Source organism: Ctenocephalides felis, unplaced genomic scaffold (genome assembly GCF_003426905.1).
Source record: "Ctenocephalides felis isolate EL2017-DRISC unplaced genomic scaffold, ASM342690v1 CF-g0.4_SCAFFOLD_03572, whole genome shotgun sequence".
NCBI lineage: Eukaryota > Metazoa > Arthropoda > Insecta > Siphonaptera > Pulicidae > Ctenocephalides > Ctenocephalides felis.
The window spans coordinates 23,727,109-23,753,877 of NW_020539726.1; the positions used below are offsets into that span (position 1 = coordinate 23,727,109).

General features: G+C 29.6%; 1 protein-coding gene across 1 annotated transcript; it reads right to left on the reverse strand.

Annotated features, from left to right (window-relative positions):
- Positions 1-357: 357 nt before the first annotated feature.
- On the reverse strand, positions 358-23,896 carry LOC113388249 (protein APCDD1-like). Its single transcript, XM_026625647.1, has 4 exons — positions 23,839-23,896; positions 21,196-21,301; positions 1,894-2,132; positions 358-1,670 (listed from the first exon to the last, which is right to left on the reverse strand). Exons 1-4 carry the CDS (start codon positions 23,894-23,896, stop codon positions 358-360), a joined length of 1,716 nt encoding a protein of 571 aa, XP_026481432.1.
- Between the last annotated feature and the right edge of the window lie 2,873 nt (positions 23,897-26,769).

Sequence of the window (26,769 nt, forward strand, 5' to 3'; positions counted from 1 at the left end):
ATAGTAGTATCCTTATCTATGGTTGTATCTATATTTTTGTTGAAAGCATTGGTAATTTTGTAAGGCATTTTTAATTTTTTTTAACTAATGCATAAATTAGTATTTGCTCGTAAATTAATTTATATAAATTTTTTGCAATGTTAGTGCAAAATTTTTCAGCACTAACCAACTATTAATTTGAATTTCATTGATATACTATACTTATAGTCTCTTTTGGTAAACCATTCATTTCCAAATTGGTCCTCAAATCCTATCTACATTCTACAAATATTAGAAACTATTACTAATATATGGCACGTTTATAAATATTTACAAATAATATATGTTTATTATATATTTTTTTCGAGATTTAATAAATTAATTTAAAAATATCACAGCACAAAGCAGAATTAAAACAGCATTCAGCCTCAGGTTGCTTCCTGAGCTGATGCCAAGAAATTGTTGCTCCAAGTTAGCTTCAACATTTTCACAATGTTCTAAAGGCATTCCATAAGAAGAAGCCCTATCAATCACATTGCTATAACTGCTAAAACTTGGGTGCCTAAATTGTTCCACTTCGTGTATGATATCGTTTGCAAAAGTAACCCCCAACTTGCCCATAGACAAAAGCGTGGTTCCATACATATCTACTTCTAATTTCAGCACATTTTTGGCAAAAAATGAATTTTCTAATCCGTAGATTTTGCAATTCGTTCGTGCGTGAACTATGGGCACGTCCAATTCATACAATTCTTCATCGCAATACTTGACATTGCGAGCAAAAATCGACTGGAATGCGTAAAATTGTTGACGAAATTCTTGGATTTTTGGGCGCCTATCTAGAATACCTCGAAGTTGATTGTTGACGCCTTCTAATAAACCTTCGTCATGTATAGTGATGATAGTTTTATGAGTATAAAAGTCTACGTCAGTACTTCCTCTTAATAAAGAATTGTACATGCCTAAATAATATTCTCCACGCAATTGCAGGGTGTATAAAGCATTTTCGCATCTATGATCTTCAAAGTAACGTAATTTTGCATGAAACTTACGATTTTGTTCTCTGAATTCAAATTGCCTAATAGTGTATCCACCGTTTGGATGACTTTCACAACGCCTGGATGTCCAGTGTCCAGTCAAATACACTGGCAACTTTGGCCTGGTCGGTAAATAAGGAGGTGAAGCTATTGAAGAACGGCTGATAATCTCACAAATTGCACAATTTTTAAACAACTTTTTATTATCCATACTTGGATACACCGAAGTATTTCTTTTCTTAGACCTCATGATATGCACAAAAGCATCTTGTCCATAACCAGCAGGATCCGGTGTAATCAGAGCAGGTTCAAAAAGATCCAGCAAAATATTGTCAGCAGTCAATGATGAACTTTTAATGACTTCACTGGTCGATACCTTACCATCGTAGATCTTCACTAAAGGCAGTTGGTAACCTTTGGGTTTGGTGGTGGAACCACTTTGTGGGATATCAGCTAATAGAAGTTCTAACTTGTTCTCGATTTTTTGTATGCGAATTTTTGAAAATTCACCAAATTGTAAATTCAATGCATGAGCACAATCGAAGTAGTTGGACCTCGACCTCTTCGACGTATGGTAATTTGTGTTCTGAGAACGATGTTTGCCTCCTTGCAGAATATATTCACGGTTAGCTCGCCAGTGTCGTGACGAAAATCCTGTTGAAAATATAAAATTGTAATTACAAATAACAAAAACTGAATTAACATGTTTTAGATGCCACAACATTCATTTAACATATCGCACAAGCTAAGAACAATCTAATAAATCTTGGCAATCTAAAACAAAATGTGGATCATGTATTAAAGGCATTTCATCATCGTCAAATATTTATTATAGCATTTAATTTAACAAAAACTTGGATATTGTATTTAAACCAACCTGGACAAGCCTTGTTGACCTTTTCCTGGACTTCTCTAGCAACTAAAGCATTATGAGGAATGGTTTTGACTTCGAAGATGATAAAAGAATCGTCGGTGATGGCACCCATTGCTCTGGCCGAAAACATGGGCGTGCTGCACCATTCATCTCGATAGTGGTGCAGGTCTAGAGTGAACGAAAAGTTTTGCTGGAACTCGTAAGAGCGCAGAACAAATTTGGCACCAGGCCTGGTTTCGCACCTGAAAAAGAAGGAATAACGATTAAATAAAGGAAACTAGTTATAATTAAATAAAGGTAATAGTTACAATAGCTTTAGAAATGAAATAATCGTTCTAATTTGAGAATTTATCTAAGGTTCCAAAATGTGTTGAAAATTAAATTAATGAAGGATCAGTTGTGCACCTGTTTATCAATAATAATATAGTCATTAAACTCTATTAATGATTAATATTTTTTTTTGAAGATATTAGAATTCATAATTTTATTAATCCAATACTATTTGAACATTTATAAAAATTACAAAATTCGCTAACTTCACAAATTTCTATCAGAAAAGTTATCCGAGAAAATAACATTCAATCAACCTAATGCAATCTTACTTGGTAATTTTTAGTGCAATATTTTTTTAATATATCCCAGACTTTTTGGTAGATTTATTATCATAAGAATTTCCAGCTAATAAGCTGTTTGAAGTTATCCCAATAAATATATGTATAATATTAAATATATTTTGAATAAAGAAAACAGATGATAAAAGCTACTAATATTTGTTCACAAATTCATGTAAAAAATTGCAAACAAAACATATTAACTTTCTTTATTAAATAAATGAAGCAGCTTCAGTAGTGCACAAATTAAGTTTCAACATTATTTATACTTATAATATTAATGCAGATGATTCAATTTTCTTTGCAAATCATGGTAATTTCAGTAAATTACTGAAATACTGGTAAAATTTAATACTGGTAAAAAATCTGGAGGATTTCCTGGGATGATTTATATTTTAGAATAACCATATGTCGGTTGCAGGATAACGTAACTGTAGTAGCATAAAAACGAATAGAACATTTCTATAGGAAGAAAATAATTTATATAACTTGCCTTGGAAATGATTTATGTAACTGCCTCATACGCACTCTGCATTCAACCCGTGATATTTTTTCATGTGAAATAACTTATTCAAATTCATTCATAACGCATCACAATAAAATGAATAATGGTTTTATTAATTCCGAGTTGTAATAAGAAATAAGAGAAATGTATTCAAATGTATATGAAAATATGATATACATAAATATAAATATCATATTTTATTGTAATTTTAGGAGCTTTGTTCGAAGGCAGGTTCATGATGTACAAGCACCACATTTTCATCACGATTCATACAATGGATAAAATAACTGTAGCAATTAAATATACAATATATAAAAAGCAAATAAAATACTGCTGTACTTTGTACATATTTTAATGTTTAATATTAACGATGTTGTCAATTATAGATGATTTATATTTCTGTTTAAGTATTTAAAAGCGTGATTTCTAAACTGTGGGGCGCAAAGTTGCTGCAAAGGGGGCGTACAGATGTTTCCAAACTATTATTTACAAAAAACTAAACCAAAAACGTTGGAATAATATACGGTAAAAGTCCTTTAGTCCGGAATGCCCGATAATCCGATTTTTTTTCCAAAATTTCGTTTTTTTTTCAAAAGTGTGCTTTTAGAGCAAATAAAAAGGCTCGAGAGCTATTAGAACATTTTCGGAGTGGCTTGTAATTTGTTGTGTTAATGGTTTTGTCTAGGTTCATGAACGAAGTATGTTCGACGAACTACGTAGCCCCACGGCTAGAAATCATTAAATTTTTGTTTTTTTGTAAAAATTAAAAATATTAAATATAAAATAAGCTTTATTGTTTGTATTTTCTACTGATTATGTAGTTTAATTATTAACCTAATTGTTTTTGTAATTACTGCAGTACGGAATTTTCGATAGTCCGACACTGGGGTCGGCTCCGAGCAAGCCGGACTAAAGGACTTCTACTTTAAATAACTGAATAAATGAATAATTATTTTTTAAATTATATTAAGTTATATTTCTTCATAATACTTTATATTAATTTGTAGCCTGATAAATAAATTGTATCAGTTGACTGTTTATAAAATTGTATTGTTAGAAAAATTAAAGAAAGAGCAGTACTGTTTTTCAAAAAACGCGGTACAAAAAGGCTGGAAGCCACTGATTTAAACATGACTGAAATTAAATAAAAACTAAATTATGATAAAAAAATACATTTCATTTTTGTGAATAAACTAAGATGAATGATGTAGAAACAAAATAAAGATCAGAAACACATAACAAATGCATAGGTAATAAAAAGTACAGCATAAATATTGACTAAATAGTCCTTGAACATCTAACAATAAGAAAAAATTTAGAAGAAATTATTTTGAATATTGTAAGCCATATTTTCTTTCATCAAAATTATCTAAGATTAGTTGATAATTTATTAGGCAATTGTAATTGAAATTAAACTAGTTATAAATGGCATTGTGCTTAAAGACAAATCGCAGAAACTTCCGTACTTTAATGAAATATTCGAGGAATATTAAATGTTTTCAAATAGATTATTATAAACACTGTAACTTATATATGTTTACAGCAAAAATAAATAAACGAAATTTAATCTAATATTTATAAGAATTATATAAACTGAATTGCAAAGTTAAAATTATTTCTTTGAAATATATAAGTGAGCTTTAAAGCTTTAGTTAGAATTAATATTAAAATTTGAATTATTCAAAAGAAAATTTTTTAAATTAAAAAAAAATCCAAAATGTAACGTTTTGTCAATACAAGCAGAAAGTTTTTTTTGAATCATTAAAATCAGATGCTTGTTCTCTCAAAAACTGTCATTTTTTGCACATTTAGCTAGGTATCTCCGAAACGGCTGGACCTACCTTTGCCAAAAACTAATCAGCACATCTCCTTCCTATTAATAGGAGTCGAATGTTTATTAAACCATTCAATTCGATTGATCCGTGCGCCCGAAATTGTAAACGAAAAACTGTATCCATACAAACAACACACACACATCAATTTTTTCTGAGGTATATCAAAATGTTCAGAAATCGAAACGTTCAAAACGTGAAGAAATGTAAAAATTTTCAATTTCGAATTTTGGGCGATTATAATAACTTAACCTACGGAAAGTTAAAAAAAAAATCTCAAAAACCATTCAAATAAAATAATTAATAAAATTATCTAGCCACAGCAACAAAAAATATTCAATAAGATGTAAATTTTATGCAAACTACAACGATTTATATTTAAGATTAAAAGGGTTTGAATTTCATTTTCATTTAAGTCAAAACATTTATGTTGTTAAAAATAAATTTTGGTAGAGATCATTAATAATATTCTACGAAATTTGAGGTTTTCATAGAAAACACATTATCCTACCCAGCGTTCTCCATGCGGGTCTAAAAATGAGACACAATGTAGTGACATATCAATTATTCTAAGCACATTTACCTGTCAAAATAAATTTGACACCGAAGGTGTGCCAGGACAATAGTAGTCCTCCTATTCAAAAATATTCAGGGTCAGTACACAATAACGAAGCTACGGGTCTCACAATAGGCAGATCTAACAAATAAAATGCAATGTGAGCATCTGCATTCGTCTCGCGTTATCTTCCCAAAATAAACAAAAAATTGTTGCTGGTAGGTGGTGGTGGTTATTATTTACTGAAATTTGAGGAAAAATGTCACATGATTCCCCAAAGACCCTCAGTGCAAATATTGTATTGTACCATTGCGTGTGGGCTTGGGCTATGAAATATGTGGTCAACAGGAGAGTACTCGAAAAATGTATTTTGGGAATATAATAGTTAAAATAACCGTTTCTAAACGGTTAAGAAAATGTCAAAATAACTATTCTATAGTATTTTGACCACCTATGGAGGCTTTACTAACTGTATCATTGATAATTGTATCATTTAAAATATAATTGGATATAAACTGTAAAACCCCGTTAGGACGATTTTTCAGGAACCAGTCAAAAAAATGCGTCTTAAGCGAGAAAGAGTGTTATGCAAGATAGCAACAAAATGTTTCAATACGAAAAATTGTATTGATAATGATTGCCTTAGCGGGATTCTACCGTGTTTATAAATCTGTAATTTAATTAAATTTGATATGTAAATCGTTTTTCAAACGATTTTAATACATATATCATATTAATTATGATATATATTATTTGAGGACCGGAGAGATTTTTTTACTTCAGTTACTGTAATATGAGATTTTTTAAATTTTTGAAAGAAATTAACCTTTTTGAAAAGTTTGATTTTTTCATACTTTAAATTATTTTAGAATTTTTGAACTTTTTTTCAAAGCAATTGCGAAACGTTAGCTGCGTAGATAACCTGGATAAACATTGATACGAAACCCATTGAAAAGTAAACAAAATTTGTTCTTATTATTAAAATATCTATAAAATATGTGATTATTTCATGTGCATATGTCTAAAGATCATTTTTGTCCGCCAAATGTCCGCCTTCCCAAAAATTCACCAGTTCTTCATTTCGCCAATGCAAATAAAATGTTTTTTGAATCATTCAAATCGGACACCCTGTTCTTTCAAAAATTGAATTACCAATTTTGGTACTTTTTGTCCCGTATTTCAGAAACGGCTAGACCTGCCTTGGCCAAAAACTAATTAGCACGTCTCTCCTTATTAATAGCAATTGAATATTTTTTAAATCATTCAAATTGGTTGATCGACGAAAAATTGTATCCGCAGTAATCCGCACATACATACACACACGCACACAACCCACACATACATCCATTTTTTTTTTAAGTTAAATAACAAAAAAATTTTCATTTTCTATTTTTTGCGATTACTATAACTTACCCTACCGGAAGTGAAAAATAGATACATGTTCCAGAGGATCTTCTAATCTATATTTTAAGAATTGATGTTCTTAATTGATCAGTTTTATCCATTTTTCTGCCTTGATAATGTTTTAGATATCACTCAATTTCAGTATATTCAAATTTATTTTATAGATAAAGCACAAAACTCATAATGCACGTACCGGTTCGTGATTTAAGATTAGATTTTAATTTACTAATTTTTTTACTATTAATTTTTCTCATTGCTTATACTAAAATAAGTCAAATACATCAAAGTGAAATTGGCAACGAGCTATAAAATCATTTAAATATAAGTCATTCAATTGTATTTAAAATTTATACAAAACGTTTGTGAAAGGATCAATCATTGCAGAATACTGTATATTTATAGTTTAATTCATTGAAAACAATCTCACATATTTTGAGATTTATATTTGCAGACATCAATTGATCCACAAATAAATTTAAATATTCAAATTAATTTATATTTTTTTATATGACACACTATGTAACTACTATCATGTTATATAATACATAATATTATGTCATATAATATACAATAATGTGACTGTAAAAATTATAATACATAATAATACATAATATTATGTCATATAATATACAATAATATACAATAATGTGACTTTAAAAAATTATTAACATTTGTATTCAGAAAATAAATCTATTACCATTTACAAATGAACGTTCAGACAGGCAGCCAGACAAACACGGAAGCAAGCCAATAGAACAAAACAACTTCTCAAGAGACAAGTTCATTCAATTAGTTTTAGTCGTTTAAACAAATACATCATTTGCCCTTATCCCTTACTTAAAACAGGAAACATTTATCCAAGATATTGATTTCGTAGAAAATTTTAGTACCTGTCAAAAGTTATTTTTTCGGGTAATTGCTAAATGCGACTTGGGCGTCTGGTCTATTCTTATCTGCAAGCACAGCGCCAGGCCGTTGCAGCATAGGGATTTGCCCTTCGCTGCAGGGCTCGAGGAAATCTCCGATTGCAAAAAGGATATTCGAAACCGAAATATACTTGTGACACGACAAATGCATTTTGTTAAGGGCTAGGCTAGACCAATGGTTCTTAAATGAACAATCATATGGCTGTTATGTCGCCAACAGAAAAAAGGTTTTTAGCATTAGTGTGTACGCTCTGCGGTACAAATAAGAAGTTTTAGATTTGAGGACTCTATAGATGCTTGATTATCACAAGAATAATCCTAAAAAAAATATTTTGTTTTCTTGATAAAAATTTCATCAGTTCTTCATCTTGTCAATACAAGTAAAATGTTTGAATTTTTAAAATCGAAGACCTGCCTTTGCCAAAAACTAATCAGCACGTCTCCTTATCAATACGAATCGAATGTCTTTTGAATTATTCAAATTGGTTGATTGATTTGTTCCCGAAATCGTCAACGAAAATTTGTATCCGCACACATACACACACATGTCCACACATATATCCATTTTTCTAAGGTTTGCCAAAATGTTCAGAAACCTTTGAAACGTAAAGATAAATAAAAAAATTCATTTTCGATTTTTTTTGCGATTACTATAACTTACCCTACGGGAAGTTAATAAACATTAAATATCAATAATTCATTTTTACAGATTTATACTACAAGGCAAAACTTTTAACATACTGTAATATTTCAGTCATAGTTCGAAAATGCTGTTGCCAGTATAGCACTCCAGAAATTTTGAAAATTGGTAATCTTATATTTTAATTAATCTTATATATTTCGAGGTGCCCTTTCCAAATTTCAAGTTTAATTCGTACATAGCTAATTTTTTATTGTAGAATTGCCGAAAGGAAATATTGTTAAAAAACTGTTTTTGACGCCATTTTTCCAATATGGCGGCGACTTGCCATAAAAGTTCGAAGTTGCAAAGTTGAAATTCGTAAAGAGCACCTGGAAATCTGGAGTAAAAATATTTTAAAATTTTGATTTTCTCAAATAATTTTCATAACAGAACGTAATACTTAGAAGCACCAAAAATAATCTGCAAAATCACTTTTCATAAATAATGGTTCTTTAACTTATCTCTTAAAAACATTTTGCTTAAAGAAAATTAAAATATTAAGTTTTCAAGAAGAATACAATATTTCAATTAATTTCGCTCAATTTATAGGATATTATTTTAAATATTGGAAAAAATTGATAAAGTTAATAATAACTGAAGAACGAGGTATTTAGAAACACCAAAAAGTATCTAAAATTATTATTACACGCTTTCAGGAATAATTCAATATCTCAATTATTTGTGAAGATTTATAAAATATTATTCTAATCTTAAATTATAATTAATTAAATTTCGATTTACTCTAATTCAAAATTCTTTTCCAGCGAAGGGCTGATCTCTCCTATATATAATATTGCAGAATATAACATTGATTCATCAATCCGACACAAAAATAGATCTCAAATTATGTAAAAAATATATAAAAACTTGAGTAAACTTAATCACCTATTCCTAAATATAATGCTTTATACTTTGTAGCATTATTACGTGTTTTCTGAAAAAAATCAATATTTCAAATAATTTGATCAATTTAGAAGATTTTATGTTCAACTTTTTTTTACTAAATTAGTAATACCTAACGAAATAATTTTAAGTTCATTAACTCCGAATTTTCTTTAAAACTGATTTAGTACAAATTTCATACATTCAAACAAGTTCAAAGTATTCCAACCCACAACATTGTAGAGGTTAACATAAAATTACTTCGACATAAAAATATATTTCTAATTTGTCCAAATATGTATAAGATGGAATTAAGTGCGCTAAATCTGTTATTGGTTCTTCAAAAGAGTCATATCTCTATATTGAACAAAAAATTTAAACCCAAGGATTAAACTACACCGTACTTGAAAAATCGGATTTAAGTGCACACTCCACATCCTGAAAAGATAAGTAATACGATTATCCTGCTAATGTTCAAAAATGATAATAAAAGGACTCAAGTTTCTTAAATTCTTAAAAGTTTCATATGTCACAAGCTCATGTGAACTTTGGAACATTTGGATGTCAGATAATAATATTTATTAGTCTCAGAAAAATTGATTATGAAAAGGCTATCAAAATCCATATGCAGGCTGTTTATGACCCAGATAAAAGCTTTGACTTCGGCGCCATTTCACTTTGATATTATTGTCGTATATTAATAAAAGCAATAAAAAGCAAAGTAATAACTAATAAATATAAATGTGATCTTAAATCTCGAAGCAGTATGGGTTTTATGCATTTTTATATATTACAATAGCATAGCATGAGAAGAGTTTGTGCAATATATCAATAAAATAAAGTTACTGAAATTGAACGACATCTAAGATATTATCAAAGTAGAGAAGTTGATAAAATTGATTGAATATCAATACTTAAAATATAAAGTAGGTACTGGGAAATGTATCAAATTTTTACTTCCCGTGGGGCAAGTTATAGTAATCACAAAAAAATCGAAAATGAATTTTTTTGAAGTAAAACTTCATTAGGCCCGACTAGGGTGTAAATCCGTACAAATGCAACGGAAGTGCGTTACGGCAGATAAGATAAGATAAGAGTCGAGTTCCAATGATTCGTCATTCGCTCTCGATGATATCATTTCTATACGAGTCGATTGTGATTAGTCGTCGTGTATGTGAATAGAAATCTGTCGTTGTGTGCGTACCGGCACCAACGTTGTATGGGTACCGATATCAACAAGGAAATCGGCATAGATAAACATTTTAAAGTTACATTGTAGTACAAATCTTGATTTAATAAAAAATGCCTGAATCAGAAGAATATTTTACCCTCCTTGAAAATAATAAAACAAATTAAACATTTGTCTACTAAACGTAAGTTTATTGATTAGATATTATTTTTATATTATTCGTAGTTTCTATAAATGTTTGAAGTTATTAAGATGGAAAATATTTTTTTAGCAAAACAGATATTACAGCTGTTTGAATAATGAGATTATATCGCCGGCAAAAAAGTAAAAAAAATGTAAAAGTTTTTTTAAAAAAAAATAATTTTTGTTCCAGCAATTTGCCTTAAGGCACGATGCCATGCACTACTAGTTATAATTTGCATTATTCATTTTAAAACGGTCTTGGGCGTACAAATATACATATATAATTAGGATCATTAGACAACATCAATTTTGATCAAATTCCAGCATCTACGGTAGAAAAGAGGGGTCCATTAATGAGGTGATCAATTTTTAAGAATTTTTGAACCCCATTTTCCCCCTTAAGTGAAATGTGGTTATAATTAAAATTACACCACCACCCCCACCCAACATCAAGTGTATTTTTAGTACCTAGAAAAAACGTTCCTACAAAAAAAAAATGGGATTTTTTTTGAAAAATTTTGGATTTTTTGAATGATATTTTTGATGATATCTAGACCACCTTTTCCACCGCTCGTATTTTTTTATCAAACTCCTCCTCCCTTTGTTGATATCTAGACCCCCTTTTTCCATCTGATATTTCATATTTTTTTTGTCAAACTCCTCCCCCTCTCACGTGATTAATGCCCCCAATGGTCGCCCCCTACTCTTGGTCCACAAATACAATATAATCGTTTGAGAAACAATCGGTTCTATATATGAAATTTTCCTTTACAAGAGATCCAATATAAAAGCTTTTAAAGCAAAGATAAGTTGGAACGTTGCCAGTTAATCAGCGTCGTTTTGCAAACGAAAAACATTAATAAGATCTTTTAAAGTAAGCCTTCACTAAAATGACAAAGAAGAGCTCATTTAAATATTTGATTTTGCATTGTTCAGCAAAAAAGCCAGAACTCATCACGACGTTTTCTCACAGCTCGACATAAAAGAATATAAAGTCCCACACCGACGTTTGTAGTGCAGTCACGTCGTTTAATTTGAAACACATTGCCTTGCTCAGAACATTCTTATGTTAATCTAACTAAGAAAGAAATTTATATATAGATACTAGCTGAAAAAATTAATGGAATTAATATGAGTGATATTGAAATGAAAGAATACGCATCGGATATAACAATTTTAGATTATAGATAGAGAGACAAAAGACGGAGGAAATATATTTGATCAACTCAAGTGAGTGACTAAATTGAGAGATCAATATATTAAATGTTGAAATATATTATATAGTTCAATATAATTTAGAATAAATTATCTATAACTTAAAATTCTACATTAAAATGAAGTCTTTGTTCGAAATAAAAAAATATTATAATTTTAGCAAAAATGACTATATCATAAATATGTATGGAAGATACTTCAATGTTGTTTAGTATAGGAAAAAGCATTTGATCATAGTGCAGAGATATTCCCGTAGGGTTGGTTATTGTTATCGTCCAAAAATCGAAATTGAAAATTTTTACATTTCTTCAAGTTTTGAAAGTTTCTGAACATTTTGGCATATCTCAGAAAAAATTGATGTGTGTGTGTATGTATGAATGGATACAATTTTTCGTCCACGTTTTCGGGCGCACGGATCAACCGATTTGAATGGTTAAAAAAACATTCGATTCATATTGATATGTTTGTTGATTAGTTTTTGGCAAAAGCAGGTCCAGCCGTTACGGAGATACGGAGCAAAAAGTGCAGAAAATACAAATCGAGTTTTTGAGAGAACGGAGTATCCGATTTAAATGATCTAAAAAACATTCAATTTGTATTGATTGGGAGAAGAGGTGATTAGTTTTTGGCAAAGGCAGGTCAAGCCATTTCGAAGATACAGAGCTAAATGTGCAAAAAAATGTCAGTTTTTGCGAGAACTAAGCGTCAGATTTAAATGATTCAAAGAACTTTCTGCTTATTTTAACAAAATAATTACTTTGAGAAAAAAAATTTTTGTTTCAAATTTTTTTTTTCAAAAAAATTTTTTTTGTATATCGAAAATTGTTCAGATATTATTTTTAATTCTGACTGAAGTTCTAATATACTTTAAACAAATAATTTTTACTTTGCCATTCAGTTTATATAATCCTTATAAATATTAGACAATGTTACAATAATTATAATAATCTATTTGAAACCATTTAATATTTCTCGAATATTTCATTACGGAACGGAAGTTCAGTAATTTGCCTTAAGGCACGATGTCATACACCACTAGTTAAAAATATTTTTGTGCAAATATGAGATAAAGTGTCCGAAGCAAAAATCATAATAAAAACAAAACGTTAAGTTTTACATGATCAAACATAAAACCAATAAATTATATACATCCTTACAAAGCTAATATAATATTAAGTTAGAAAATCAAATTGTATCATAACTTTGAATGAAAATACTTGAATATTACTTAGAACACGAAAAAGCAGTTGATCAAGATTTGAGTACATTTTTTTTAAATTATGAGGTAAAGTTCTCAAAGCAACGAAGTTAAAAATCATAATATAAACAAAAATAAAAAATTAAGCTTTACATGATCAGAAATAGTGCCAATAAATTGCCTACATCCTTAGAAAAAACATATAGCAAGTTATAACGAAAACATTTTTTTTAATTATTAACAATAATTTTATGCAAATATGAATCATATTAATTGAAACATTAAAACATCATATTATATGATGTAATCAATTAACTTTAACCTGATCAGGAATAGAACCAATAATGTATCTGCAATCTTAGACTGCAAATATAATAAGATGTGTGATTTGAACAAGGTGTGCAGGTATTATTTTTCAAAAAAAAATATGGAACAAATTTATGACATAGTGCACAAAGCAAAAAAACGAAGTTAAAAATTATAACAAAAGCTAAAATAAAACGTAAAGTTTTACACAAAATAGAACCTATAAATTGTCTACATCCTTACATGGCACGACGACCAGTGAATTATTAAAATACTTATCCTCCAAGGTGCAAAAGTACATAAACAAATAATTGTTAAATTTATAAAAGCCATGAAGAAATAAAACGAAGATAATAAACATTTGAATTATACGCGAGAATCCTTTTATGTATTTTCCCTTGAGTAATAAATAATCGTATAACGACATCAAGATATTTGCAAACAAGTCTACATTTCCAGCTGCTTATGGTTAATAATTTATTGCTCATATATAACTGCATATGCACTTATATCATTAGAATGAAGGAAAACAAACTTCCATAAGGTACATGGCAAAAGTGGGTACGTGACTCGCGCTTTTTATGGTTTTCGTGTCAAGCACATACTCAATCAACCCCTTGTCGTATGGTTTGGCTCAAGTCGTATGTCAAGAGTATTTTCTCGTCTCCGATATTTATATTTATAATGAACGTTCATCTCTGGATTTGACGATCGAGCACGCGGAGGCGGGAAACGATCTAGGCGAGGATCTGGTAAAAATTCACCATACAAAACTTGATACTTTTAAACATAGATAACGAATTTTAAAATAACATTGCAGCCTTTTTACCAAACGCACCACCGTAAAAAGTTGCAATGTTTTTTAGGATGTTTGGATCCCCCTTCCCCCTTGGTGATCCATGGTGATATTCAAAATTAACCTCCCTCCCCCACCAAACATCACGTGTATTTTTAGTTATGTGAAAAAACAGTACAAATTTTGATTTTTTTGAAAATATTTGAACTTTTTTAAAAAAATAGTTAAAAATAAATACACGTGATATCTTACTATACCCCCCCTCCCCCACGTGATATTTCATGATTTTTTGTCAAACCCTCCCTGCCCCTAGAAACCTCGCGGGATTATTGGACGCCCCCTTAGCAATTCTATATAAAATCTTAAGTCTGTCTGAAATGCGTAATTAGAATGGTTGAGATTTAAGACAATCGGTTGTGCCTTCAGTATTTTTGTGATAAAACATTGTGAATATATTTAATGCAGTAAAACTTTGTTTTTTAATTTTAAAAATCGGGTCTCGTGGCAGAGTGATTAGTGCATAGGTTTGCAATTAGGTGGATCGCGGGTTGAATCCCCCTGATGAACAAACTCGATATCAAGCAGTAGCGATATCAATTTTTTATTGGAAATATAGACCTTTAAATACATGTTTCCAAGTGAAAATAGCCCTTCCCGAAAATTGTTGCATCACATTCAGTAATAAGTCATCCCTATTATGATTTATGGACGCTCCTTAATGTGCTTATATTTGAATCACCTTTCTTTTTTTATAGTAATGGCAGGATATAGTAATCGCAAAAAAATCGAAAATGAAAATTTTTATATATCTTTACGTTTCAAAACCTTCTGAATATTTTGGCATACCTTAGAAAAAATGAATGTATGTGTGTGTGTGTTTGTGTGTGTGCGTGGATGTGTGTGTGTTCGGATACAAATTTTCGTCGACGATTTCGGGAACACGGGTGAAGCGATTTGAATAATTCAAAAAACATTCGATTTGTATTGATAAGGAGACGTGCTGATTAGTTTTTGGCAAAGGCAGGTCTATCCGTTCCGGAGATATGGGGCAAAAAGTGCCAGAAACGGTAACTCAGTTTTTAAGAGAACGGTGCGTCCGATTTGAATAATTCAAAAAACATTTTATTTGTATTGACTAAATGAAGACCTTTTGGAAAGGAAGGTGCAACGGCTTCGGAGATATGAAGGAAAAAGAAAAAAATGAGCCATTTGGCGGTCAAAAATGAACATCAGACATATGCACATCAAATTATCAGATATTTTATAGAGATTTTAACAATAAGTATAAATTTTGCGTACATTCCTATGGGTTCCGTACCAATGTTTATCCGTTAGACGGCGACGCGCTTCGATATTTCGTCTCTATGCAGTTAAAGCAGTACGATTGCTTTGAAAAAAAGTCAAAATTTCCAAAATATTTCAAAATAAATTTTTCTTCAAAAAGTTTTTTTTTTCAAAAAAAAGTAGATTTTTGTCAAAAATTTATAGTTTCTCAAAAATCTAATTTTTTCAGAGTAATTTTTTTTCAAAAATGTTAATCTTTTTAAAAAAAATAATTTTTGGTACGGAAAGTTCCAGCAATTTGCCTTAAGGCACGATGCCATGCGCCCCACTAGTCTTCAATGTAAATTACAATTTGTTTTGTATTAGACATTTGGTAATTAGATTGACACGCTTAAAATTTTATTCTAGCAATTAATATGTACAAAGTATTCTAAAATCTTTTCTGTATACCAGCGCCTGCACTTCCAGACCATCAAGTAAGCCACATCACAGGTCGTAAAACGATTCTTACAAGGGCCTGGTGCGACATTCACAATCCAATAAGACGATTGAAATACAAATAAAACAAATCTAAAGCATAAAAGAAATAACACGTATATTATATGGTCAGATGTAAAACACTAAATCAATCAAATCATTGAATGTTAAAAATTGGACACAGTCACATATTGGTCAAATTGTTTACTTTTCCTTATTAAAAATAAAACTAGTGGTGTAAGGCATCGTGCTTTAAGACGAATTGCTGAAACTTCCCGTACTAAAAATTTAATTTTTTTTTAAAAAAGATTTCTTTTTGTTAATTTTTGAAAAAAAATTGATTTTTGAGTTATTTTAAATTTTTGAAGAAAATAACTTTTTTGGAAAAATGTTTTTCAAAGCAATCTCACTGATTTAGCTGCATAGATACAAATTATAGAAGCGCGTAAGCGCCGCGTCGCCGTCTTACGGACAAATGGTGTTACGAAACCCATAGAAATGTAAACAAAATTGATCAACATTATTAAAGTCTCCATAAAATATCTGCTAATTTGATGTGCATATGTCTAATGATCATTTTTGACCGCCAAGGTATGTCAAAATGTTCAGAAACTTCTGAAACGTAAATTTTTTTTTTAAAAAAATCGATTTTTTTGAGGGAAGTTAATTATTGAGTAAAACTGAATATTTCATACTGTGTAAATACCAGTTTATATCGTTATATCGTAGGTCATTTTATGAATTTTAATGATAATCAGCAACATTTATTTAATCATTAATATGAAATAAAATACATCCACTGCATCAATTAAATAAAATATTTTAATAATCTTTAAATATTGACTATTAAACTTAGTTTAACTGTTATGTTTAAAAATAAAAATATGCTTCAGATCAGTTTAAAAGATTTTTTTAGTTAAGGGTGCGTATCTATGTACTGGCTACATTAAAAAACTAAATAACAATTTACAAATCTTATTTAAACTTTTTCTAAAAAGTGATGTGTTTTACTTATTTGTATAATATTTAATATAATAAAAGATCTTTATAAAAATTTACGTATTATTTAATTCTACTAATATTGCACACATATGTATTGGTTTTATTCACAAAGTCAACTCTAAAGATTCGATCTGTTCATGGAAACTAGGCTTAACTTTGTTCTCGCACATGCAGAGAAAAATATCCCGTCGCGACCCAATGCAGAGACGTTGATTGATTAATTCGAAGTAAAACCTACTGCGGTGTTTTCATTTTAAAACTTTAAACAAACATAAAAAAACAGGACAGATGATCTCGATGGTGTTCTGGTATTTGCGAGAATTCGAGTCGTGGTGTGTGCTTTCGATCTGGCGAAAGATATGGGTCGAGATTTTGGCAGATCTTGTCTGTTCTCCAGGAAGTAAGAAAAAAGTGCGCTTGTTTACTTAGTTCTCTTTATGACAATCATGGTAATCCAAAAGATTAACAAAAACGTATGCAAATACTCTACGAAATGGCAATAAAACCAGTAAATCACGAATTGAACTTATTATACTAAAAGTTCATTCAAGTCTAAACTATAATGAACACTAGCAGCGTACTTTATATAAAATTAGTATGATGCCATATTCTAATATTTCAAGCACTTTGTTCATATAATTATTTTTCACAGATTATACAAAAAAATATAACAATTGTTCCTACGATAGTTAATCGAAGATATTTGACAAACTATTTTTTTAATTAATACTAATTAAGATAGCATTATATTAATTATACAACGACAAAATGTTATTCACCTTGTTTATTAGTAATTATTAAGGGTTATTTATAGATACCCACATCCTTGTTTTTTTAATAAAAAATAGCTAGAGGAGAGACAAATAAATTCTGAATGACATTTACCAGCAAATATAAATTACTAATCACAAATCTAAACTTTTTAAATGATAAACCATTATTTGATGTTTATGCCGTTTTTTAAGCCCCTATAAGAGATTGATAATAATTGATTTTTTTAACAGCGATCAGAACTACATGTTCTTTTAGCTGTGTTTGTTGTCATTCAACAGTGGTATTTTTATCGAAAGGGCAACCCAGGGGTCAACCAGTTTTTTCTCATAAGAAGACTTTAAAAATTTGATATACATCGAAAATTGTTGCAGCAATGTCAGTGAAATCGATTTTTAAGAATATATTTGAGATGTATGAGCTCAAGTAAAATTTTGGTATAAAACTGCTTGATATCGAGCACCCTCGTCGAGCTGGTCGAGAATGTGATGAAACTCGGCACTAATTTGTGCTAGCACACGTCCTTAATTGAAAAAGTATAGATGAAATCGATTTCCTTTGAGATCACATTTAAGATGTAGAGACAAGCTCAAGTGATATTTTGACAACAAACTGCTTTATATCGAGATAAATAAGGGTGGCATCAAACTCGGAACTAGTTTGTGCTAACTCAAGTGCTTAATTGAAAATTTATATGCATTGTTGTTGCAGCAATGCTAGCGAAATCGATATTTGCTTGATATTATATTTGGGATGTAAAGATAAGCACAAGTAAAATTTTGATATCAAACTGCTTAATATCGAGCTGACAGAGTGGAATCAAATTCGGGATTAATTTGTGATAGATCACGTCCTTAATTGAAAAAGTATACGTAATGGTGTTGCATCAATGCTGGCAAAATCGACATTTGCTTAAAATTATATTTGAAATGTAAAGTTAAGCTCAAGTAAAATTTTGATATCATACTGCTTGATATCGAGCTGGCCAAAGGTAGGTTCAAACTCGGGACAAGTTTGTGCTAGCCCACGAACTTAATTGAAAATGTATATCTAATAGTGCTTGATATTATATTTAAGATGTAAAGATAAGCTCAAATGAAATTTTGATATCAAACTGCTTGATATCGAGCTCACTGAGGGTGATATCAAAATCGGGACTAGTTTGTGTTAGCTCAGATGCTTAATTGAAAATGTATATCTAATAGTGTTGTAACAATGCCAGTATAATCGATTTTTTTCTTGAGATTAGATTACACTTGAGATGTAGAGAAAAGCTCAAGTAAAATTTTGATATCAAAATGCTTGATATCGAGCTGACCTTGATTGAAAATATGACTGCTTAGGGTGGAATGTGTATTCTCAGTGTACACACATAAAATATGCAAACACAAACGTTTAAGAATTTAGTAATCATAGTTCAATTTAGTAATAAGTTAGTAATCATATTGATCATACAACAACAGCATCTGTTGTTCAAGAAAACATGGTACCTTAAAAGTTTTTATTACAAAAATGTTTTGGAGTTAAGGTCGTTCAAAGTGGACGCGTGGCCTTATGGTAGCTCGTCACGAGATTCAAGATATCCGATTATAAATCCAAGAAATCGAGATTAAACCGTCGAGATTAAAAAAAAATAACTAAAACCACGCACGAAGATCATATCGAATAACACATAATTTTTTTCAATTCTTGCATTCTCTCATACATCTCACCATCACCATGCATACATTGGAGTCATGGGACCATAAAAAATGTCGCGTATATGACATCGGAGACGCCGATAATATCGGTTTGTTTATGACAATCCACTCGAGATATAACGAGGGTATAATTTTTATGTTTAATTGATGGCTCAAACGCTAGACAGAGGACCATATATCATACGACATCGTGGTGAGAATTGTAGACACAGAGCATGCAACTCGCAAGATGAGATCATTGATTGATTGAAGCCATAAAATGTAAATACAGAAACACCAAACCAAAACCAAAACCTATCCGAAAACGCTTAATAAGCAAGACAGCGTATTATGCAGGTTAGGGTAATATGTTTCTAATTATATTTCTATTCAGTAATAAGTGCAAGGAAGTGGCGTATTATGCAAATATTTGTATTAAGCATGATAGTCTTTATAAATAGTTCTACTTTGCAAAATATAAAAAGACTAGTGGGGTGCATGGCACCGTGCCCCAAAGGAAAATTGCTGGAACTTCCCGTACCATAATAAAAAATATTGGTACAGAACTCAAAAAACTTAAAATGTGTACACATTATTGAAATCTCTATAAAATGTCTGATAATTTGATGTCCATATGTCCAATAAACATTTTTGACCGCCAAATGACATTTGTTCAACTTATTTTCATTGAGAGTCCATAACCGCTGGACCTGCGTTTCCAAAAATTTAATCAGTTCTTTATCTTGTCAATACAAGTAAAATGTTTTTTGAATTATTGAAATCGGACGCTCCGTTCTCTTAGAAACTGAGTTACCGTTTTTGCCACTTCTTGTCCCGTATCTTCGGAACGGCTAGACCTACCTTCGCCAAAAACTAATTAGCACGTCTCCTTATCAATACGAATCGAATGTTTTTTGAATTATTCAAATCGGTTGATCGGTGTTCCCGAAATCGTCGACGAAAATTTGTATCAGCACACGCACGTACATCAATTTTTTCTAAGGTATGCCAAAATATTCATAAACCTTTGAAACGTAAAGATATATAATTTTTTTTATTTAATAAAGATATATAAAAAATTAATTTAGTTATTTTATATCATACACATGTGAAGTAAATATTGTGTAATAAGTCACAAAAATTTTAATTAACAAAAAATAGAATTGGTCATAAATCTATTAAATTAGTTTTCAGAATTTTTATCTTCCTATCAAACTTTCTTTTATTACATTTCTCTAAAAAATTAAAATTAAAAAGAATAAGGTCAATTAATAAAAACAATCCAAAAGTTTAGTTTTATTTATTATTTTTAAGTGGATAACATAATCTCACTTGTCTGCAAAGGAAAAACCATTCAGGTTAATTAGTCATTATATGACGAAAATGTACTGTATATTAAATCCACAGTATTAAGACGTTTTAATCATATTTATTTGAAGTAAAATTTTATTTATGAATATATGTAGAAATAAGAATTGTCCGACTAATTATCATACAAATCTGTACGACTTCAATCCTCAATCCATAGGTATAGATTAGTTCTTGAATTTGATAGTCGCTCTATAATAGTCGAATTTAAAGTTGCGCTTTAAATAAAATATTTAATTTTTATATAAATAATTTAAATAAAATATTTATTTTTTAAATAAAATTTTCTAGACGTAAGTAAAGACATTTTATAACATTTCCGATTACTTTGATTAATCTTGAGCATAATTAATAGAGAAAGTTACTAATACAGTTATAACAAAATGTAGCAGTAATTTTGTTAAAAATAATGAACTAGAATACATTATTTTTCACTTACTCTGAAGATATCCATTTTCCCGCTAAATTAGGCCTAACAGAAAGTTCTTCGACATCTGGTATGTCACCAGCGCATACGGAACCGCCATCAACATCCTGGGCGAATGCTGCAATAAAAATTATACAATTACAACCAACTGATAATATTTGATTTTCTTAAAAATATGCGTAGTTATTCTTAAGAAACTTATTTATACCAGTTTTATAAAGAATATCGTATTTATACCAGATCATATAAAAAAAATTGCAACTCATAGTGATTAGATTTAATTTTGTCACAAATGAAAAGGAAACTTGGATTTTCCTTTCAAATGACTTTATAAAATAACAGACTAATTAAGACACGTTGTAATTTAAGTAGAAAAACATATATAATTTTGCAGCAAGGAAGTTTAAATTAACGAACATTTATATTGATATTATCTGTGAAAGCTCTTTTATTTAAAGTACAAATAGTCGTTAAACCCAAAAAGACCATTAAAAGTATTTTAACAAGTTTACGATTAAACCAAACCGTCTCATCCAAGCTGTAAAATAAAGCTCATTTGTAAAGCAAATATCGTGGAGACCAAACATCCGGGCCTTACAAAAATACTGTTTATATTTATATATTGTACGAATTAATAACCACAATATAAAATAATGATCCTAAATGGGACCTTCTGATATTATAAAAGATAACAGGTACCAATTAATAAGGCGTAGTGTATGGAAGATATATAATTAACTTGATGTTATAATACTGAAGAGTTTTTTATTTATATGCGATCCTTTATGTTTTCGTTATTCAATCATAAAGAGATGATTTGCGATAGGATAAACAAATACATGAGGCAGGTACGATAAGAAATTTAAGTACAGGTACGAAATTGCAATGAAACTGTAAAACTGAACAGCAACTTGTGAAAAATAAAATTTGAAAATAAAAACTTTTTAAAAAGCTTTTAAATATTCTTTTATTTTAGATATTAGATTATATTTAAAACTTAAGAGTCCTATTAGTTGTTGTGCTAATTTGACTCAATACTAGTTGGTTCTACAAATAGCAATCCAAACATTTGTCCTATCTCTATGTGAAGAATTATTATTACAATTTCAGTAATATGGCGAATATTTATTGATGCAGCAGAGCCGGAGGGATTATTTTTCTTGGAAACATATAGCTAGCAAAATTTTCAAGTAAAAACTGTTGTCACTATTGCTCGATAACAAGCTGTTCGAAACTTACTTACGAGCAAGCCCAACATAATAAATGAATTTCTATTGAAGAAATCATAAGCACTCCACTTTAATATTAACAGGGATAAAATAAAATCAAATTATTTAATTGCAATCTTTTGCAAAGCTAAATTTAAGAAGCTAATTCATAATGAGAAATAAAGTCGTTACATGTTTGACATACACAGCTAATTTCAATAGGGCATAACAGAACCTCGAATCAATAACAATTTAAATTATAAACTAGTGGTATATGGCATGGTGCCTTAAGACAAATTGCTGGAACTTACCGTACCGTACTGTAATATTCGATGAAAATTAAATGTTCAAATGGATTATTATAAATACTGTAACTTATATATGTTTACAGAAAAGTAAATAAACAAAACTGAATAAATAAAATTTAAAATGAAGGACATTATCTAATATTTATAAGAATCATATAAACTGAATAGCAAAGTTAAAATTATTCATTTAAAGTATATTAGTGAGCTTTAGAACTTTAGCCAGAATTAAAATTAAAATCCGAGTTATAATCAAAAAAAAATTGAAAAAAATTCTTTTTCCAAAAGCAATCGTTTCGTTAACACAAGCAAAAATTTTTTCGAATCATTCAAATCGGATGCTTAGTTCTTTTGAAAACTGCAATTTTTTGCACATTTTACTCGGTATCTCCGAAACGGCTAGACCTGCCATTGCCCAAAACTAATCACCACTTCTCCTCATCATTATAAATTGAAAATTTTTGGATCAATCAAATCGGATGTTCCGTTCTCTCAAAAACTCGATTTCTTTTTCCTGCACTCAGAAAACTTCAAAACGTGAAGAAATGCAAAAAATTTTATTTTCGATTTTCGGCCCATTACTATAAATTACCCTAAGGGAAGTTAAAAATCAGACAAAACATGTATACATTTTTTGAACTGAATAATAAATAAGAATTTCTTAAAATTTCTAATTCTTGTCTACATCTACATTTTTAAACTCGTTGCAGGACCTCTAATCAATAACAATTAAAATTATACAAAAAACAGACAAAACATGTATAAATTTTTTGAACTGAATAATATATATAAGAATTTCTTAAAATTTCTAATTCTTGCCTACATTTACATTTCCAAACTCGTCTACAATTCGAACAACCATCCTGGTGCAAAAATGGTTAAAATAAATATAAAATGATCCAAACAAGGAGAGCATCGCGTTATTTGAATAAAAATACTATGGCTAAAATAATTTACTAAATATTTACAGAAGGCGCATATATATTCAATGACAATAATTGATAAATTAAAGAGTATAAATTAAATTTGCTTATAATGTACTTAAGCAAAGTTATATTAACTATTAAAATACAATTTTTATTGATTTATCTACATGATTACAAATTAACAATGTAATTTTTATCTATAAATAAAAATCTCACCTGAAGTGCATCCCAACACAGCAGCAACTACAACAAATAAAAGCGCGCTAAACTTCATTGTTCCACAAACTTAAAGTAACACAAAAATGTTCATATATCCCAACAAAACCATCACACATTCACTTAAAATAAACCACCAAAATCAATTTGGCAAATTAACAATTACAATCAATATTTATATTGACCCACGATGCGTATAACTACTATAATACTATTTTCCAATACGACCGCCTCACGTGGTTACGAAAAAGCAACTGACGTTGTTTTCGAAAATGTCAAACACGATTTCAAGCGTAACCCCTACCTTAACCGATGTCTCGACTTGACGTTTTAACTAAATAAACCATTTTTTTGGCTTGTTTATTGCCATCCGATGGTATCTGGTATGACCATCTCATTCCTTCGCACAGATGCCAACCAAATTTGAACAGGACGAAGAGATGGTAAAATGTGGTGGGAGATATTTATCAATTTTAACGAAATTTTGATACTTAGATAAAATCTCTATATTTTGAATTTGATGTTCAACAGATAATTCATACTCGATCAATTGATCATTTCCAATTGATCTACTGATTGATGATCAATTGAAATCTATTGTTAAGATGGACCCTGCCAGTGCAGAAATAATGATAAAATAATCAGAGCTCTGCAAAATTCATTCTGCAGTGTAGTAATCTAAGATGATCTTTAAATCTCTTAAGTAAATTTTACACAATTTTACTATATATTTAATTGTGAATCGGTATCACCTGTAAATGATATCTATAATCTCTTAATACAATTTTTGAAGTAAAAATTTTAGGCCCTACTAGGGTGTAAATCCGTACACATGCAACGGAAGTGCGTTACGGCAAGGTCAAGTGCCAATGATTTGTCATTCGCTCTCGATGATATCATTTCTATACGGGTCCATTCTGATTGGTCGCCGTATTTGTGCGAGTCGTCTTTGTATGCGTGCTTTATACGTGCGTACGTCACCGAAAGCGTGAAGCATATTGTTCATTTTTTGGTGTTCCATGTCATTACATTTTAAGGTTAAATATTAGTACAAATCTTGAGTAAATAAAAAATGTCTGGATCGAAAGAATATTTTATCCCGGCCCCCATAAATAATTATAGTGCAAATAATAAAGCAAATAAAAAATCAGTGCCGTGTAAGAAACGTAAGTTTATTGAAGTAATTTGTATTATTCGTGGTTACTATATATTTTTGAGGCTATTAAAATGGAAATTATTTTTATATGCAAGACAGATACTACAACTGTTCAAAGAATGAAACTGTATCGCCAGCGAAAAACTAAAAAAAAACAAGCAATCATTGTATGAATTTTAATTACATGAAGTTCTTCAAACACAATTACATGACAAGTGAAATTGTGAAAACAATATTTATTTAGGCGTTGTTTAACATAATAATTCTCTGCATTTTTATAGATATTAAAAAATATTAAAGCAGTACTGCGTTATTCTAAAATGGCGAAAATATGTCTTTCTATTTCAGAATTATATCTCAGACACTTTTGTAAGTTTGGAAGAAGTCTACATGTTTTTCGTTTATGATGGCTATTTAGAATTACAAAGTTGCAAATTTTTATAAATAATGAAAAATAAATTGATATTCAGATTCATTACTCTAAACAAGAGATCAAGCAACAACAATAGTTCGTGTAGCTGTGTATCATTTATATACAGGTATGCTTTATAATGGACATCTATGCAGTTTATTCATTGCTAGTGTTAATGAAATTATTTAAGATTGTTATATTACAGCTGTCCATTGTGTGAACGAATATTATAGAATTTATTAATCAGCAATTACTTTATTTTACTAAATATTTTGACATCGATATCCGATTAATAATATTCTAGCTGAAATGGATCAAAGTACTATCCAGCTGTATTAAAAAATTAGATGATTGTAATGGTCGAACTATTATCGATGTTCGAAAATAATTCTCATCCCTACGACAGACCATACATTTTCGACTACGGGTCCCTCGAAAACCCCCGTCGAGTGGGTCTTATACCAGAACTTTCGAAACTAGAGTCACGTTCATATGTTTTGGTATTCTTTTTCTTCCTCTAGAAAAAAGGAAGTAAAAAATGAATAATAAGTAGAATCCAATGTTTGAAGAATGACTTTTGTTATTTGTTTTGCTGATCGTGTGCGTGCGTTTGATTCTCTACTCTTGTTTCTGTTTTGATTCGATTTGATATAAATTATGTCAGGATTAAAGAATTAATAATTGAATATTCGAGTTTGGGAAATATATTTATCATATTGTATGGATGGCTATTAACAAAAATTATTGAAACAATATGGATGGTAATGTAGCTGTTGCTAGTGCAGATTACTTGTGATAATAATTTATTTTAGGGAAATTAAAAAAAATATATAGAAAATTATTATTTAATATGACTCAGAATACTCTGAATAAATTTTATACTAACAATTCTTTGTAAACAACTATTTTTACTACAAATTGATAAAAAAAATCTAAACTAGCAAAAAATAGCATTTTTCAAAGCCATTTGTCATTTTGGCAAAGTTGTTTGAACTTCCCAATTACACTTATTAAGAAGTTCCATGTAATCAATAATAATTGGGATATAACATTTTTTTAAATTGCAGCAATAAAATTTTGAAACAATGACTTTTTGTAGGTATAATATTATTAAACCATGGAGAAATGCGAAAATTTTCATTTTCGATTTTCGGTCCATTACTATAACTTACCCTACGAGAAGTTAATAATAAAGAAAATTGTTATTTTATATGAACATTCTAATAGTATTTTATATTCATATGTCTTTGTAGACAACTATTTTTACTACAAATAGATAAAAACTTTTAAACTAGGTAAAAATAGCATTTTACAAAGCCATTTGCCATTTTGGCAAAGTTGTAGAAGATCTTCCCAATATGTG

Bases quoted from the DNA above. Each gene is read 5' to 3' on its own strand.
- LOC113388249 (XM_026625647.1), bottom strand. From the start codon at position 23,896: ATGAAGTTTAGCGCGCTTTTATTTGTTGTAGTTGCTGCTGTGTTGGGA. The intron at 2,133-21,195 runs GTAAGTGAAAAA...CTTCTTTTTCAG, and splicing joins GGAAAATGGATATCTTCAGA to GTGCGAAACCAGGCCTGGTG. The intron at 1,671-1,893 runs GTTGGTTTAAAT...TATTTTCAACAG, and splicing joins GGTCAACAAGGCTTGTCCAG to GATTTTCGTCACGACACTGG.